At 31.3% G+C, this 15,046-nt stretch overlaps 4 protein-coding genes and 3 pseudogenes across 7 annotated transcripts; 5 read left to right on the forward strand and 2 right to left on the reverse strand.

Annotated features, from left to right (window-relative positions):
- Nucleotides 1–702: 702 nt before the first annotated feature.
- Nucleotides 703–3,862, reverse strand: gadr-2 (Leucine-rich repeat-containing protein). The gene is made up of 8 exons (NM_069273.3): nt 3,748–3,862; nt 3,449–3,703; nt 3,275–3,396; nt 2,681–2,949; nt 2,476–2,633; nt 2,153–2,426; nt 1,518–2,105; nt 703–1,266 (listed from the first exon to the last, which is right to left on the reverse strand). Exons 1-8 carry the CDS (start codon nt 3,803–3,805, stop codon nt 792–794), a joined length of 2,199 nt encoding a protein of 732 aa, NP_501674.1. The 5' UTR covers nt 3,806–3,862; the 3' UTR covers nt 703–791.
- A 1,131-nt stretch (nt 3,863–4,993) lies between these two features.
- Nucleotides 4,994–6,292, forward strand: sru-2 (Serpentine Receptor, class U; the record flags this gene model as incomplete). Its single annotated transcript, NM_069274.3, has 4 exons — nt 4,994–5,446; nt 5,505–5,663; nt 5,731–5,940; nt 6,098–6,292. The coding sequence occupies 4 exons, from the start codon at nt 4,994–4,996 to the stop codon at nt 6,290–6,292; spliced, it is 1,017 nt and encodes a 338-aa protein (NP_501675.1).
- Nucleotides 6,293–7,336: 1,044 nt separating this feature from the next.
- On the forward strand, nt 7,337–9,091 carry sru-1 (Serpentine Receptor, class U). Its single transcript, NM_069275.4, has 4 exons — nt 7,337–7,829; nt 8,055–8,213; nt 8,310–8,519; nt 8,734–9,091. Exons 1-4 carry the CDS (start codon nt 7,392–7,394, stop codon nt 8,914–8,916), a joined length of 990 nt encoding a protein of 329 aa, NP_501676.2. The 5' UTR covers nt 7,337–7,391; the 3' UTR covers nt 8,917–9,091.
- Nucleotides 9,092–9,341: 250 nt separating this feature from the next.
- sru-6 (Serpentine Receptor, class U) lies at nt 9,342–10,713 on the forward strand (the record flags this gene model as incomplete). Its single annotated transcript, NM_069276.1, has 4 exons — nt 9,342–9,791; nt 9,841–9,999; nt 10,265–10,474; nt 10,525–10,713. 4 exons carry the CDS (start codon nt 9,342–9,344, stop codon nt 10,711–10,713), a joined length of 1,008 nt encoding a protein of 335 aa, NP_501677.1.
- Nucleotides 10,714–11,297: 584 nt separating this feature from the next.
- On the forward strand, nt 11,298–11,942 carry C33A12.18 (annotated as a pseudogene). Its single transcript has one exon. A coding segment is annotated over exon 1 (645 nt).
- An 811-nt stretch (nt 11,943–12,753) lies between these two features.
- Nucleotides 12,754–14,241, forward strand: sru-5 (annotated as a pseudogene). The gene is made up of 4 exons: nt 12,754–13,181; nt 13,603–13,761; nt 13,806–14,009; nt 14,054–14,241. Coding segments are annotated over exons 1-4 (979 nt in total).
- A 100-nt stretch (nt 14,242–14,341) lies between these two features.
- On the reverse strand, nt 14,342–14,432 carry C33A12.17 (annotated as a pseudogene). The gene has a single exon. A coding segment is annotated over exon 1 (91 nt).
- Between the last annotated feature and the right edge of the window lie 614 nt (nt 14,433–15,046).

Below are 15,046 nucleotides of genomic sequence, written 5' to 3' on the forward strand. Positions count from 1 at the left end.
TTATGTTAGTAGGAAAGAAAAAATATTTATTTACGATTTATGTTCATATGTAAATTGGCAAACATATTGAACAAAACGGATATATCAAAAACTGTATCTAAATTTGCTTTTTTCTTAATAAATCATCACAATGCTTTCATTGTTGGCGCAAATACGGATAGGATGAACCTCTCCTGTTCTCGGCTAACTACTGTCAAAAATATTTTTAAAAAACTATATCAACGGCTTATGACACTCGGCACACTCCACCATGCAACACAACTCATGAAACTAATCTGCAAGCAACTTCAACATGGCCACACTTCTACAATAACAAAGGAACTTTATGATCGAAAGAATACATACAAATGAACTATCAATAAAGCGTGAAACAACCTTTGCGACCTTTACGTGAAAGGTCATATCAGATGGCTATATAAGGAGGAGATTGTAGAAGAAACATCAGTTTTAAATTTACTCAAACTCCCGTTGTCTGTGGGAATCTTCTGGCGTTCGCAGGAAGATCTCGTGTCAATAAAGTGTTGTTAATAAATGAGTGTTATTTTTTTCGCATACCACTGGACAATTGTCTCATGTTTTTCAGACTATTTAAATTGATCTGCAAGAATTTTCAGAGTTCACTAGTTCTATGAAGATCTTAAGAAACTTGTATATAGAACTCCAAAAAACTGGTCAATGTGGAGAAATTACTGAACATTCTACTTCAGTTTAAAATGTATTTATTTTATAATGTTTATAAAAATGACATAAGAAGAGAAAGAATATTTCAAAACAAGTAAAAGCGTTTTTTATTAATCCGTTTCAGAAATCGTAGGAAGCTCATTATTATTAATAATATTTAAAACCGACAAACCTGTTGGTTTTGGTGTGCTTGGATAAGTTTTTAATAGATAAGAAGCAAATGTAACTGAAAACAACATAAATGAATTACAATTAAATTCAAAAGCTCTTGGGTATGTCACTTGAACATTATGAATCTGTGAATCACTGAAACATACATATGGGAAATGTAATGAAACGGAAAGAGAGCATAAAGTTGGGAATACTGGAACACTAGTTGGGTCACTTAATTCTCTATATTTTGTGTAATGAATCTTGTAATATCCGGTTAAAAAGTCTGTAAAACAGTCAACTGTTAGAAGACTTGAACAACTCCATAAGCGACAGTGAATTGGACCATTTCCACCATTTTCACGGCTTAGGATCAATGTGAGCAGGGAAATTACATGCATTGAACGGCTGACATCGAATTTATTCAACATTTGCCTGAAATTGGTTAAGTTGCTAAAAACTGTTTTTAAATTTTATGTCAAAGAACAAGGATCTGAACGAAACATATCCATGAAAACTCCGGGCGCTGTCACATTTTGAAACTTTATGGAACATTGAGTTGAATAAACTTCTTTTTGAAATTTTTAATTACTAATTTCAGACATTTTTTGAGAAGGAAAAATTTTGCGTTAATAAAATTAATAACTTTAATCCTTTGCTCTTATTTTAATATTTTCAATACTTACTTGATAGTCCGACTGTTTTCATCTGTGAAAATTTCTCGAATTTCATCATATTTTAGCAAAATCGCAATATTCGTTAGAACATTTATTGCTAACGTCTGTATATCTTTGACGGCTAGTTTCAAACATTTGAACAGGATATCTATTCCACCGACCGAAATAATATTTCGGCAAGCATCGTGATTGATCAGTGAAAAAAGTTGAAGTACGCCTAACGCAGATATGCACCAGGGAGCACATTTCAAATCGAGCCCAAGTTTTAAAATTTCGACGATTTGCGTTGAATTCTCTTTTTCATTCGTAATTGAAATCATCGACTTTCGACTCATTGCGGGAATCAAAACGGTCAAAATACTACAAGTTGACGTAATAGATCCATGGAAATGCTTAGATTTGGTAAGATATTTTAATACCGTCAAGCAAATCTTGTCATAGTCGAATTGGCATGCTCCAAGGCTAATGAGATTGATAATGGAAGTCCAGAAATGTTCATTGATCTCTGGGCTATAATGTTGAAGTTCGTTACAATAGTTTAATAAATAGTCGAGTAAGCGGAAAATTTCGAATGAGCGAAGTTTTTTGTAATGATGACTGAAATTTTGAAAAAATATTATAACTATGAAAAATTGAAAACTCACAGTGAAATTTGTGTTAAGCATTTGATTCCATTATGTCTTGATTCTAAAGACTTTTCAATGCCCATTGCTCGAGAAATATGGTTAATACATTCCGAAACATTGAACTGTTCATTTTCATTAATTTCTAGAAAATTTGAAATTACTTCCAAACACCATCCAATTGGAGCTTTTCTCTTTAAATTCATATAATGAACTAGAGAATTGATTGTTGTAGTAATTGTGGATCCATTCAATAATTCTATTCCAGCTTTTACAGCATCTTCCAAATGAGTATCTAAAAATATCCCAAGCTTGAACTAGGAGTAATTACTTTTAAAACTCACTCCATGTAACGATTTGCTTTAAATTATCATGAGTATTTAGTAAATTATCCAAAAAGTACTGACATATATCAGTTCCTGAACAGTCAAGAAACTTCAATTTTGGCAAAACCATTCCACATTCCAAATATTGTTCGATAATTTGTGTATTGAGAATATCCCTGGAAAATTTGTTTTTAAAGTTTTCAACTATCAATATAATACGTACCAATCTCTTGAAATATCCAAGACTCTCAGATCTTTCAAATTGAACAGTTCCATCAAACAGTTATTATTTTCAAATTTCAAGTTCCTCATGTGAAGAACCTGAAGATGGTTTAAATGGGAAATCCCCCAAAGATTTTCCAAATTTGTTCCACTAATGTCAAGAAACAGAAGATTAGAAAAATTCTGACAGTGTTCAGAAAACGACTCATCACAGAAAAATTGTCTGTTTTTTATTGATAGGCTCTGGAGATTGGGCAGCAAGCATGAGATCTGAAATTATTCTGGTTTTGGTATCACTAAAAAGTATTATTTTCAGCTTGAAAATTTTGAAAGGTTTGTGGTTCATTGATCTAGAATGCCATGCAACATATAAGAATGAGAATGAGATTTCAAATACATACCAATTTTCGGCATTTTGCCGAAAAATGTCGAAAAATTGCAAAGGCGTTTATGCATGTTTTTGACAGTGTTCTCTAAATCAATGGCTCAATCAAAAAATAATCTTGCAAAATTTTCTGTTTTTCAGTTTTTCACCCCAAAGGGCCGATGGGAAAATAGTGGCCTCGACAATTTCCCAATTCCCAAAATAAATTACCTCTTGTGTCCATTCACTGAGAAACTTTTGATTAGTCCTTATACTCAAATGTCGAAGATTCAGAAGGGAACCTTCATTGAGCAAATTTTTTAGCAAACTGGCCATATCAACGACACACGCTTCTGGAAATTTTGCCACTGGTGGTTACGCATCCAATTAGTTACGACAACTTACGGAATATGTCATTAGAAGGTCCTTCATTCAGATTTGAAGATCCCAAAATAAGAGATTCTAAACAATACTTATTTACCATGTTAACAATTTTTCTATTAACAGAAACGCCTTGCAAATTGATTTTTGACAAATTCAGTTTACCATCGATCAGTTTAAGTAAATTTTCCGATATCCCATTGTTTAACTCAAGTAATCTTGAAAACACTTTGTTGCTTGTTTTTGTGTCAAGTATGTATGCCGTTTCATTGTAATCTCCTGAAAGTTAACTTACAAGTAGAAAAATTAATGAATAAACTAACCATTGTGAATGTACTCTGCCACTTTTTGAGAAGTAAGATCCTGCAGTGAGTTGATCATTTTAGTGTTGAATAATCGACTAGGTAAAAAGAATGTAATATTGTTCTAAAACAATGCACTCTGTGTACTACTTTATAGAGAGGGTGAACATCTGAATCGATTGCAGCGTTTACAGTTATTGCGACATCTGGTAGATAGACAGGGAAATTGGTACAATCCCTTCCTATGGGAAAAACCATATTTCAAATGTTTCCCAGATTGCTGGTATTGATTGTTTTTCATAACTACCAACAGAAATATTATTTTTAGAAGAAATAATCAGACAAACTATTGAGATTAAAATTTCAAAATTCCAGCTTAATACTTGTACATCGAATTCAGATTATATAAAGAACCGACAATGTTATGTTAAAAGTGTTTTCTGGAGAATTGGCAAGTCCTATATAAAATACTAAAATTTTGGAAAGTATTGGAATTAGCGCAGATATTTTAACAATTACTTCAATGTCTGTAATGCAATTTCCAACAATATTAAAACCTGAGTCTTCTATTTTAAAACAACCCTGAACGACCTTGACTGTTCTTAAAATAGTCGTAGAAACTTTTGCTTTTTGGTGATTCAACAGCTCATCCCACTGGCAAGGGTTTGGTAAAAAACTACAGATTGACATAGAGGATTGACTGTGGGGGTTTAAAATGGTTCAAAAAGCGTAGCCCGACTCTGTGTGACTGTTATAAAAATAGGAATTGTTTAAGAATAGTAGTATTATATTCCGCCAGCCTCATGCCCATAAACAAATGCTTAACCAAAAATAACCAAACCCGTGTTTTTCTCAAATTTTTGTCCCAACAATTATTAAAATATATTTTGTGCTTCTGAAATGTATCAAAAGTGCAAAAACAGCCGGCCTCAAAACTTCCCGACTCAAAAAAGCTGCTTATCAATAGGTGAACACAGCTTCGATTCCGGAGTTTGACAAATTGTAAAGTTTTGCACGTTTTCCATAAGACTGAACCATCATCCCATGTGCCCCATCTTTTTCTAAACGTCAAGTCCAAAACTTCTCTTTCACAAGAATTCATATTCATGTTACACAGCATAAAATTACACTGCCATTTCCAATAATTGATACTTATTTTCTTATTTGTTCTAGCATGACATTCTTATTTTGTCTGATCAGAAATCTTATTTCCACTTCCATATATATTTCTCGGCACCAAACTAATATAATTTGAACCGAAACACAAATGCCTGAAATATCTCTAATCGTTCCGATAGAAACCATTCACTTCAATGATTCCTATATGAACTTCAAGTATCAATTCAACGAGTTTCCAACTTTTTTGGCAATAATTCCGTGGCTTTATATGATTCCGACATTTCTTGTGATCTATAAAATATTTTTAATCTATTCAAAAACCAATTGGGAACAACTGGAACCGGGCAAAAATAAACATGTATTTTTAACTCTTTCTTTATCACTCATATTTAGTTATTTATTTTTCTTCTTTGATTATTTAAATATTCGCTTTCCAGCAACTGGATTATTTACTTCTTTTTGTGCTAATATTGAACCTAATCATTGGCTAAAGCTTATCATATTCTTCTCATTTTACTTCAATTATTCTGCAATGATTTTTCCATGCCTTTTGCCTATTGTGCGTTTAATTATATTAACATTTCCAAAAGACCATGATAGAGTGAGTTTTTCTTAAATAAATGTTGATCTCACCAAAAAAATAATTTATCACCATCAAGATTAACACGATCATAATGCGAGTAGCCATACCATTTGCCATTGTTTATCCAATATTTTCAACATTCTTTTTAATCCCAGCAATTGGAACATGTAAGCAATTAGAATATCCATACCCATTTGGAGCAATTTGGACTTATTATTCTGGTGCAATCTTTGGGGTTAGTCGGAAAAATATTAATACGACTTTACGCTTTTCTCCAAAAACTCATTGATCGCATTTTTCAGTTCCGAAATTCCACATTTTATTTGGTGAATACTGTTATATGGGTTACTTTAGCAACCATCGCAAATATAATGCTATTTTTCAAAATAACAAAAGCAAGGGAACGGCTGATAACAGTTCAAACAAGTGGGATATCACATCGAGCACAAGTTTCAATTACAAGAACCACAATAGCAATGATTGCATTTTATGTGACAAATGGAATGTTTATTGTAAGTTTTCTTTTCTTTTTCATGCTTCTTTTTTTTTAAAGAAACATGGAAAAAACATGACAAACATGAGAATTTAAGCATATTTGGAAAAAGTTTTAATGCAGCCATTTTTGAAAAATACTTTAAAAATATTTTTCCACTAAGTTAATATTTTTAGTTGAACTACTTTATGTTCTATGGTACAAGCTCAACAATGGCATATAGCATCGTTCTTCGACCATTCGGAAATGATCTCCAAATATGTATGATCGCATGGATTCTATTTCTGACTCATCCAGTTTTTAAGAAAACAATTGTTAACCCAGAAGCATCTATTGAACGAATAGAGCCAATAAGGGAATTATCAAACTGATACTTCAAATTTTTTTCTTGTTTTTTAACCTCTTTTATCCATACATCATCTTTTTTTTTCCAAAAAAAAAAGCTTTGAACATAGTTTACTTTTTTGGTTTTTTAAAAAAGGTATTCAAGTGTTACACAAACTTCAGAATTTGCGCATTTCTAGTTTATTCAACCATTATAAAGATCTCTCTTGAAATCACGAGTTTAGCCGTTTTCAATAGTATTGCACGTTTTTCTACCTCATTGCATTTCTCTGAATAAAAACTGTTTATTAGTAACGAAACACCAAAACCAAAGCAATATACATGAAAGGTACTATCTATCACGGATCTCACCTTATCACCTTCTCTCAACTTTTTGTTCTCATCTTTTTTCAGTAAAATATGTTTTAACAGGCAGATTTTATACCATAAGAGCCACATTTTTTAAACTAAAACTGTCTTAAATTTTTTTTTAAATCGCTAAATTTACAATTTTTCGAAAGCGAAAACGAAAATGTTGTAAGTTTGAAAACTTTTCTTGAAAATTAAATGTTTGAAACATGATTACGCTCTGGTTACAATTCCGAATATCATTTTTTTGAGGGTAAAATTTAAAAATTGATGGTCTCCAATTTTCGAATCAGTCAACGAAATTTCCCTAACTTGTTTTCCCCAAAAACAAAAACGAAAAATGATAAATCTTCGAATAAAGTTTTTTTCGTCCCCAACGACTGTATCTTTTTTTCTTAAACATTGTTTCTGGGAACTGCTAATTTCAATGAAATCAAAACATAATTTCATATAATTTCTGAAACCTTTTGTATCATAAAATTGGTAACAAACATTTTTTCGAAACGGAAGTAAATCCCCTTCAAAACCTTGATAAAAAATCTTAATTTTCGTTTATGTGAACTTGTAGTTCATTTAATAAACTTCTTTACGTCAGTATAGCAATATTAATACTTTTCAGATTTACTACCCCTCTAAATGTATTATTACCTAACTCCGGGAAGCAGGCGTAACGAGATTTTATGAGCAAACGAATACTTCAAAGACCGATATCAATATTAGTATAACTTTGACATAGTTTTGTGTTTATATTTCTCACGTTTTGAAGAAATTCACAAAATGTCTGGACTCCCTGATACAATACATTTCAATCAAACTTATCTTAACTATCATTACGAGTGGAATGGATTTCCTACGATTCTAGCAATTCTTCCATGGTTTTATATGATTCCAACAATTTATGTAACTCTAAAAATATTTTTGGTCTACCTGACAAACGATTGGGATACTGTTGAACCGGGGAAAAATCAATATGTGTTTCTAGTAATTAGTTTGACACAGATTTCATGCTTTTCGTACTTTTTATTCAATTATTTAATTGTAAGATTGCCAGCTACCGGATGGTTTACCTCGTATTGTGCTTCAATTGAACCAAACAAATGGCTTTTGACAATTTCATTTTTCACCTCTTATACAAACTATACAGCAATGATATATCCGTTTTTCATGCCAATTGTTAGGTTGATCATAATCACACATCCAAAAAATCACAATAAGGTATTTAATAGTTTGAAGAAATTGGAAATATTTTCTATAGATTAGTTTTAAGTTTTTGTTGTGGGCTGAAACATCTAAGCCCTAGGAGCGCGGATAATTGCCAGCAGATAATTCATCAAACTGATAATTTTTCTAAAAGTTTAATTAATTAAGTGATTATTATAGATATTTCAAATAATATCATATTTGATTTTTCTTGTTATTCCAATAAAAACGAATTTCCAGATAAATTCAATAGTAATGAGAATTGCTGTTCCAGTTGCTCTAATCTATCCAATTTGCTTCACATTTTTTCTGATTCCTGCAATAGGAGTATGTAAGCAATTAGAGTTCCCATATCAATTCGGATCAATTTGGGTTTACTACGTCGGTCCTGCGTTTGGAGTAAGTTCCAATTTTCAATTTAACAATCAATATTTTAAAACTGAGAATTTTTTGAATTTTCAAAAAGTAAAAAAAAATACATAAAAAATGATTCAGCTCCGTAACACTCCGTTCTTCCTGGCCAACGCGTCATTTTGGCTAGCATGCTCTGTTCTAGCCAATTTAATTTTATTCCTGAAACTAACACGTGCCAGAGAACAGCTGATAACTCAACAAGTTAGCAGCATATCATACAGAGCACAAGTATCAATAACGTATACTACAATTGCAATGATTGTCTTCTATGTCACAAATGGATTAACTCTGGTGAGACTGGAAACAATAAAAATTTTGCTTATATAATTAGTAAAATTATTTTTAAATCACGATGGGAAATCTCAATTTTTTATTAGATGCTTCCATTTTTTTCTACCAATTATTTAAAACGTATTTTTCTTTACAATCCGAAAAACATATATAGAGAATGAAAATTGGAACACCTTTGACCGAGAACAGACCCGTAACAAGTCCATCATTTCAGCTTTCCTATTATCAATTCTACGGAACCAATTCTGTCATGTCATACACTTTGTTAGCTCGACCGTTTGGAAATGATTCTCAAGCATGCTTAGTGTCATGGATTTTTTATAAAACCCATCCTGTTTTCAAAAAGTCACCGACCGACACTGGAGGAGCATTTGAAAGAAGAGTTCATGCAGTCTAACACCTTGTTTCATCCTGAAATTTAAATTGCTTTATATTAACTTAACCAGCACCAAATATACAATTGTAATGCAAACTAATTAAACATAAATCGGTGTTTTCCTCAATTTTTCAACTGCGGGGAATAACATGCGGAGCAATTTTGAATATTAAAATAAATTCTCATTTTGAAACTATTTATTGATCTACAAGAATACACAACATTTTTAAAAGGGTTCTAGTTTCTAAATAAAACATCACAGGTTCAGCTGCTTCGGGCACAAAGGCTAACCGAAAAACTAGTCACATTTAAATAATAAACATATACTTCTCCATCGAATTTTTATCAAATCATACTTTTTCACCTGTAATCAAATAAATTGTGTCATTGTGCGAAAGTTTTACCAATTTTTGAGCACAGCATCTGACTTCACCATATATCCTATCATGTCATCAAATAACTCTTTATGGCCGGGTACTATTCACTTTAATGAGACTTATATGAATTATCAAGTTGAATATAATGGATTTGCACAAATATTTGCTGTTATTCCTTGGATTTATATACTTCCTAGTTTCCATATAATTTGTAAAATATTAGCAATTAGTATGACAACAAATTGGAAGAAACCAGAGCCTGGAATCAACCCACACGTATTTTTAGTTATTTCTTTTTCACAACTCACCGTTTTTGTATTTTTCCTATTCGATTATTTGATGCATAGACTTCCTTCAACAGGGTTATTTACATCATGGTGTGCATCTAATCCACCAACTCATTTTCTAAAAATTATTTTTATGACTGCCTATTATACTAATTATTCTGCAATGATTTTTCCATTTTTAATGCCTGTTGTCAGATTGGTTGTGGTCGGTTTTCCTATGAGCAATTTTAGGGTAATTTAGACAAACATTGAATAAATTAAATACTAGTTTTGATTTTCAGTTAAACTCAGTTTTATTGAAAATTGGAGTTCCTCTAATTTGGATATATCCGTTGTTTTTCACATTTTTCCTTATTCCGGCTGTAGGTGTCTGTCGTCAACTGAGTTCACCTTATCCACTTGGAGCTGTTCACATTTACTACGCAAATGCTGCCTTTGGGGTTAGTTATTTATCAAAAATTACCATATTTTTCCTACTTTTTTGAACTCTCAATTTTTTACCTTATATTGTTATATTTTTATTATTTTTGGTATATCACACAACGTCTAGTTAACAAAAACGATTAACGAACGTTACCGTTTACCATCCCGCGGATCTGGTAAACTTTTACAAAAAAAACTTGGTAAATTATAAAAAAAATGAAACACTGAAAAATTGCACCCTGAGCTTGCAACTTTTCTTATATTCCATGTAAAATGTTTCAGATGAGAAACTCCTATTTATACCTCTACAACACTGTTGCTTGGTTAAGTCTATCCATTTTGGCCAACATTCTACTCTTTTTGAAAGTTTTACAAGCAAAATCTCAAATAGTGAGCTTACAAAAACAAAGTGTTTCTTATAAAGCTGAATTGTCAATAACAATAACTACTATTGTTATGATTATTTTTTATGTTATTAATGGAGGATTTATTGTGAGTTAAAAAAAACCTCAAGAAAACTTCTTAATGTTCACAATTTGCAGTTGATGTATCTTCTTTTCTATGGCACAAACTCTTACTTTTCATTACTTGTCGTTATCAAACCATTTGCTAATGATTTGCAAACTTGTGTGGTTCCGTGGATTTTTTATTTGACTCATCCTGTTTTTAAAACTTCAATGTCGAATGACGCTGTATTTTCAACAACTTCTTTCCGAAGACGAATTAATTAATAATTAGCTAGCAATGTTGTTAAATAAAATAAAACATGGCCTCCAATTTAAAAAATTAAAGTTCAGTTCTGCAACTGCGACGTGTACCTTAGCCTGACAGTCGTAATTTTCACACAGAATATGGCCTGTGTAATCAAAAAAATATTTTTAAAAAATATTATCAAAAACTGTAGGTTATGAAATTCTAAAGAGTACTTTTCTTCCCTTTGAAACTTTTAAAATAGCCATTTGTCATATGAAAACATAAATTTTACTACTTTCTGCTTAAAATTCTTACTGTCAGTTAAAAATGTTATTGTAAAAATAATCAGAAAATCCTTGTTAAAAAATTAAAATTCCGTAACAAAACCTAATGAAAAATTATTTAAACCAGACGAGATGTTCTACATTCACTATCAGTAGTAACATTTGCGTATTTGTGGTTCTGATTTGTATCTTAAAAATCAGAAAACCTGAGTCCCAAACTAGACAATATGATTATGTCTGCACAAAATTTTAAGTAAAAGCGAACAAGAACTTATAAACCAAGAATAATTTATTATAACAGCTTTTATATCGTTTTTGCAAAATCATTTCCAGCTGCAATGTCTTCTGTTAACGAGACCACAATTCACTACAATCAGTCATATATTAATTTTAAATTCACATGGAACAATTTTGTAGTTCCATTGGTTCTCATACCATGGATTTACTTAATTCCAAGTCTAATAGTAACTGGTAAAATTATTAAAACTTACTGGAAATCCAAATAAAATAATTTGGAAAATCAAATAAATCACCACTTATTTATGGCAATTTCAATGTCCCAATTAATAAGTATTTCATATTTTTTCTTTGAATATTTTGCATCCAGACTTCCAGCAACCGGTATATTCACATCGTATTGTGCAAGCATTGCACCAAATCATTGGCTCAAAGTTTTGTTTTTCTTGGAAACGTACACGAATTATTTATCTCTTGAATTTCCAATTATTCTGCCCATGGTTCGGTTGATAATTGTATTTTTTCCAAATACTCATGAAGAGGTTTGCATCAATTTGAAACATGGGCAAATGTGCCGACACGAAACCTCTCTTTTCGTGAGCCGATCAAGTTTTAAAACGCGGATTGATACCTTTATTTTTAGCTGGCATATTTTACTGACAAAAAAAATGTTCGAAAATTGGACTTATGGCGTATTGTTTTTATTTAATCGAAAACTTTGTGCTATGCAGGTGTTTTTCACCTGACAATTCCAGAATTTAGCGAAATATAACAGTTAGTACCAATTGATTTAGTTCTTAAGAACTAAAAACTCAAAGTCCGATCAAACAAAAAACAGGGTCAGTTTTCAAAACCCGAGCAAACGGAACTCCGAATTCGTCAGTTCATTCTGTCAGCCCTGTGAGTCACCAATTAACGATTAGAAAAAATTACATCTCCTGTGAAAATGCTTTTGTATTACTTTTCCTGTTTTGTTAGACTTTTGTTTTTCACAGTTTAGTACAATGCCAGAATATTTCATTAAAAATTATAGCTATCACACATAAAATTATCGGAAATAATTTATGTTCTAGTTTTGTTTTTTTTAAATAATTTTCAACTGAATATAGTTCCTGGTTAAAATAATAGGTGCGTCACAGGCTTGAAATCTAGTTTACATTTTTCTTTAAAAAATTCAAACTTGAAAACCTAGTCTAGAAGGCTGGATAAATGACCAAGCTGAAAAATAACTGAGCTCGATCAGAGTGCGGGAAATTTTTAAAGAAATATTTCGAGACCACTTATGAGGTGTTTTGTATGACTTCAAAATATTAATTACCATGAATTTATTTTTTTACCACCACAGCGAATTGCTTATGAGTCACAAATTTCACGAAAAAAACTGATTTATTATCTTCGATGTTACATAATGAGTAAGAGAGCAAAAGAAATCACACATCCGGTATCAAATGATTACAATTAGTATTCTCTTGAGATAACTCCAATTAGAATAGCCACTACCACAATCTGATATTGTTCATTGTGTCTATTCCAACTACGCTCATTTCCACTTCCGCAATGTCTTCGGGCTATGTTCATTTCAATCAAACTTTCCTTGATTTTAAATTTTCATGGAATTTCACGTTCCCTCTCGTAATTGTTCCATGGATTTATATGACTCCAAGTCTTGCAGTAATCTGTAAAATATTCAATGTATACTGGAAAACTAGTTCAATGAAGATAGACTATGACATAAATCGACATGTCTTTCTAATAGTTTCTCTGTCACAGTTCACTTGTTTCTTGACATTTTTTTCGATTTTCTCATGACAAGACTTCCTGCGACTGGAATTTTTACTTCGTATTGTGCAAGTATTTCTTCGAATCATTGGCTTAAAGTCATCCTATTTCTTGCACTTTACACCAATTACCTATCTCTAGCATTTCCTATAATATTACCTCTTATTCGACTCGTGGTTGTAATGTTTCCAAAATCTCATAAAAAGGTTTGTAGCAATAAAAAAGAAGAAAAAGGGAAACAATATTATTGAAAAAAAAATCTTAATTTCCAAAAATCTTAATTTCAAATTTTACACTACATTATTTTTTGTTCTGATTTTCAAAGTACTGGGCTCGGATTTACACAAAATGTTATAGCGCGTAAACTCCTAATCCATTCTAAAAATTTATACGTCATCTTACCAATCGAAAACTCGTGATTAACTTTTAAAAATTATATGAAATCAATCACTGTCTACGTCTTATTCAAAAACATCAATTTTCTTAAAATAGACATTGCATCAACAAAAATTGTGTAAAATTTGATATCCCATGGGGCCCAATAGTAACTTTGTATAAAAAGATGTAGTTTGATTTTTATCAAAATTTGTTATTTTAAAATTGCTTTTTTAATTAAGTAAATTTTAGATCAATTCAAAGTTAATTCGTGTAATTGTTCCACTAATTTTGTTCTATCCAATTTGTTTCACATTCTATCTAATTCCTGCCCTTGGAGTCTGTAAACCATTTGAATATCCATATCCATTTGGAGCAGTATGGATATATTACACAAATTCTGCTTTTGGGGTAAGTGTTATTAACTATTTAAGTCACACGGAATTTACTTTCAGCTTCGTAACTCGTTCTTTAATTTGTACAGTATAATATTTTGGCTTGTTGCTTCTGTTATTGTCAACTTATTTCTTTTTGTGAAAGTTAGACAAGCTAAAACACAATTGGTCCAAATTCCAACTCAATCTTATAAGGCCGAATTTTCAATAACTGTAACTACCCTGGCAGTTATTATATTTTATATTCTCAATGGATGTTTTGTGGTGAGTTTCAAAGTATATTTCTCCGCAACAATAGCGAGTTTCAGTTAGTCTACATGTTTTCATATGGATCATATTCTTTCACATCGTACACAGTCATAATAAGACCATTTGGAAATGATATGCAGACGTGTGTTATCTCATGGGTTTTCTATCTAACTCATCCGGTCTTCAAGCGAAAAACAATTCATCCAGTGTCAACAATTGAAATTGTGAATTCGAGCACTAATTGAAAACATAATTTTACACTAAAATCGAATCTTACCGTCATTTAAATAAACAGTAAAAGACAATATGCATTCTTACAAATACATGATATTAAACTAATTTTCATTCCGCTTTCTCAAGGGGACTCCAAAAATTGTATATAATACTCAATGTATGCTCCTTTGCAAGGAAATATTCAGTAAAAGGCAAAAGATTTTCCACCCTAATAACCCCCTCTACTAACAACTCGATAGTTATTCTAACGATGCCAGTCAAATTAAAATTAAACATGAATTATATTATTCCTTGAATGTACATTTTAATTGAAGTTTGAGCGGGTCGACCCATTTTGGCTCAGTGCCACCTCTACTTTCTGCGATCAAACGATGTTCACGTTTGGTTTAAATCTAAACAAACATTGATTTTGTTTTCTGGGAACATACAGTTGTTCTGATTCGGGGAAACATAATTTATGTGCTCTGATGAGCATCAAACTTTGCATGGATAACTTCAAGACAATTTCTAATTTCCGGCGTCACGTTTTGTTTATAAAACATTTTTGAAACCTACTATAGTCTAGATGTTTGTATTTTCTCACGTACTTTATTAGTTAACAGGTATTTAAAGCTTCCCTTTCAATAGCTGAAACCTCCCGTTTGAATTGCACTTTGAAAAATTAAGTTTCAGTCACTTTTTTCTTGGTCTTACCCCAAAAAATGAATGTCCCGTTTGAATTTATGTGATAAAAAAGTTTTCAGAATAAAATTTAAAGTTTTTTAGAATCAGAATAAAATTATCGATATCACTACATTGCCTCAAATATTAAAAGGCAA

This window comes from Caenorhabditis elegans, chromosome IV, assembly GCF_000002985.6.
Source record: "Caenorhabditis elegans chromosome IV".
NCBI classification, from domain to species: domain Eukaryota; kingdom Metazoa; phylum Nematoda; class Chromadorea; order Rhabditida; family Rhabditidae; genus Caenorhabditis; species Caenorhabditis elegans.

Bases quoted from the DNA above. Each gene is read 5' to 3' on its own strand.
- sru-1 (NM_069275.4), top strand. From the start codon at position 7,392: ATGTCTGGACTCCCTGATACAATACATTTCAATCAAACTTATCTTAAC. The intron at 7,830-8,054 runs GTATTTAATAGT...ACGAATTTCCAG, and splicing joins ATCCAAAAAATCACAATAAG to ATAAATTCAATAGTAATGAG. The intron at 8,520-8,733 runs GTGAGACTGGAA...CCATCATTTCAG, and splicing joins TCACAAATGGATTAACTCTG to CTTTCCTATTATCAATTCTA.
- gadr-2 (NM_069273.3), bottom strand. From the start codon at position 3,805: ATGATCAACTCACTGCAGGATCTTACTTCTCAAAAAGTGGCAGAGTAC. The intron at 3,397-3,448 runs GTAAGTTGTCGT...CAAAATTTCCAG, and splicing joins ACCTTCTAATGACATATTCC to AAGCGTGTGTCGTTGATATG. The intron at 1,267-1,517 runs GTAAGTATTGAA...AACCAATTTCAG, and splicing joins GAAAACAGTCGGACTATCAA to GCAAATGTTGAATAAATTCG.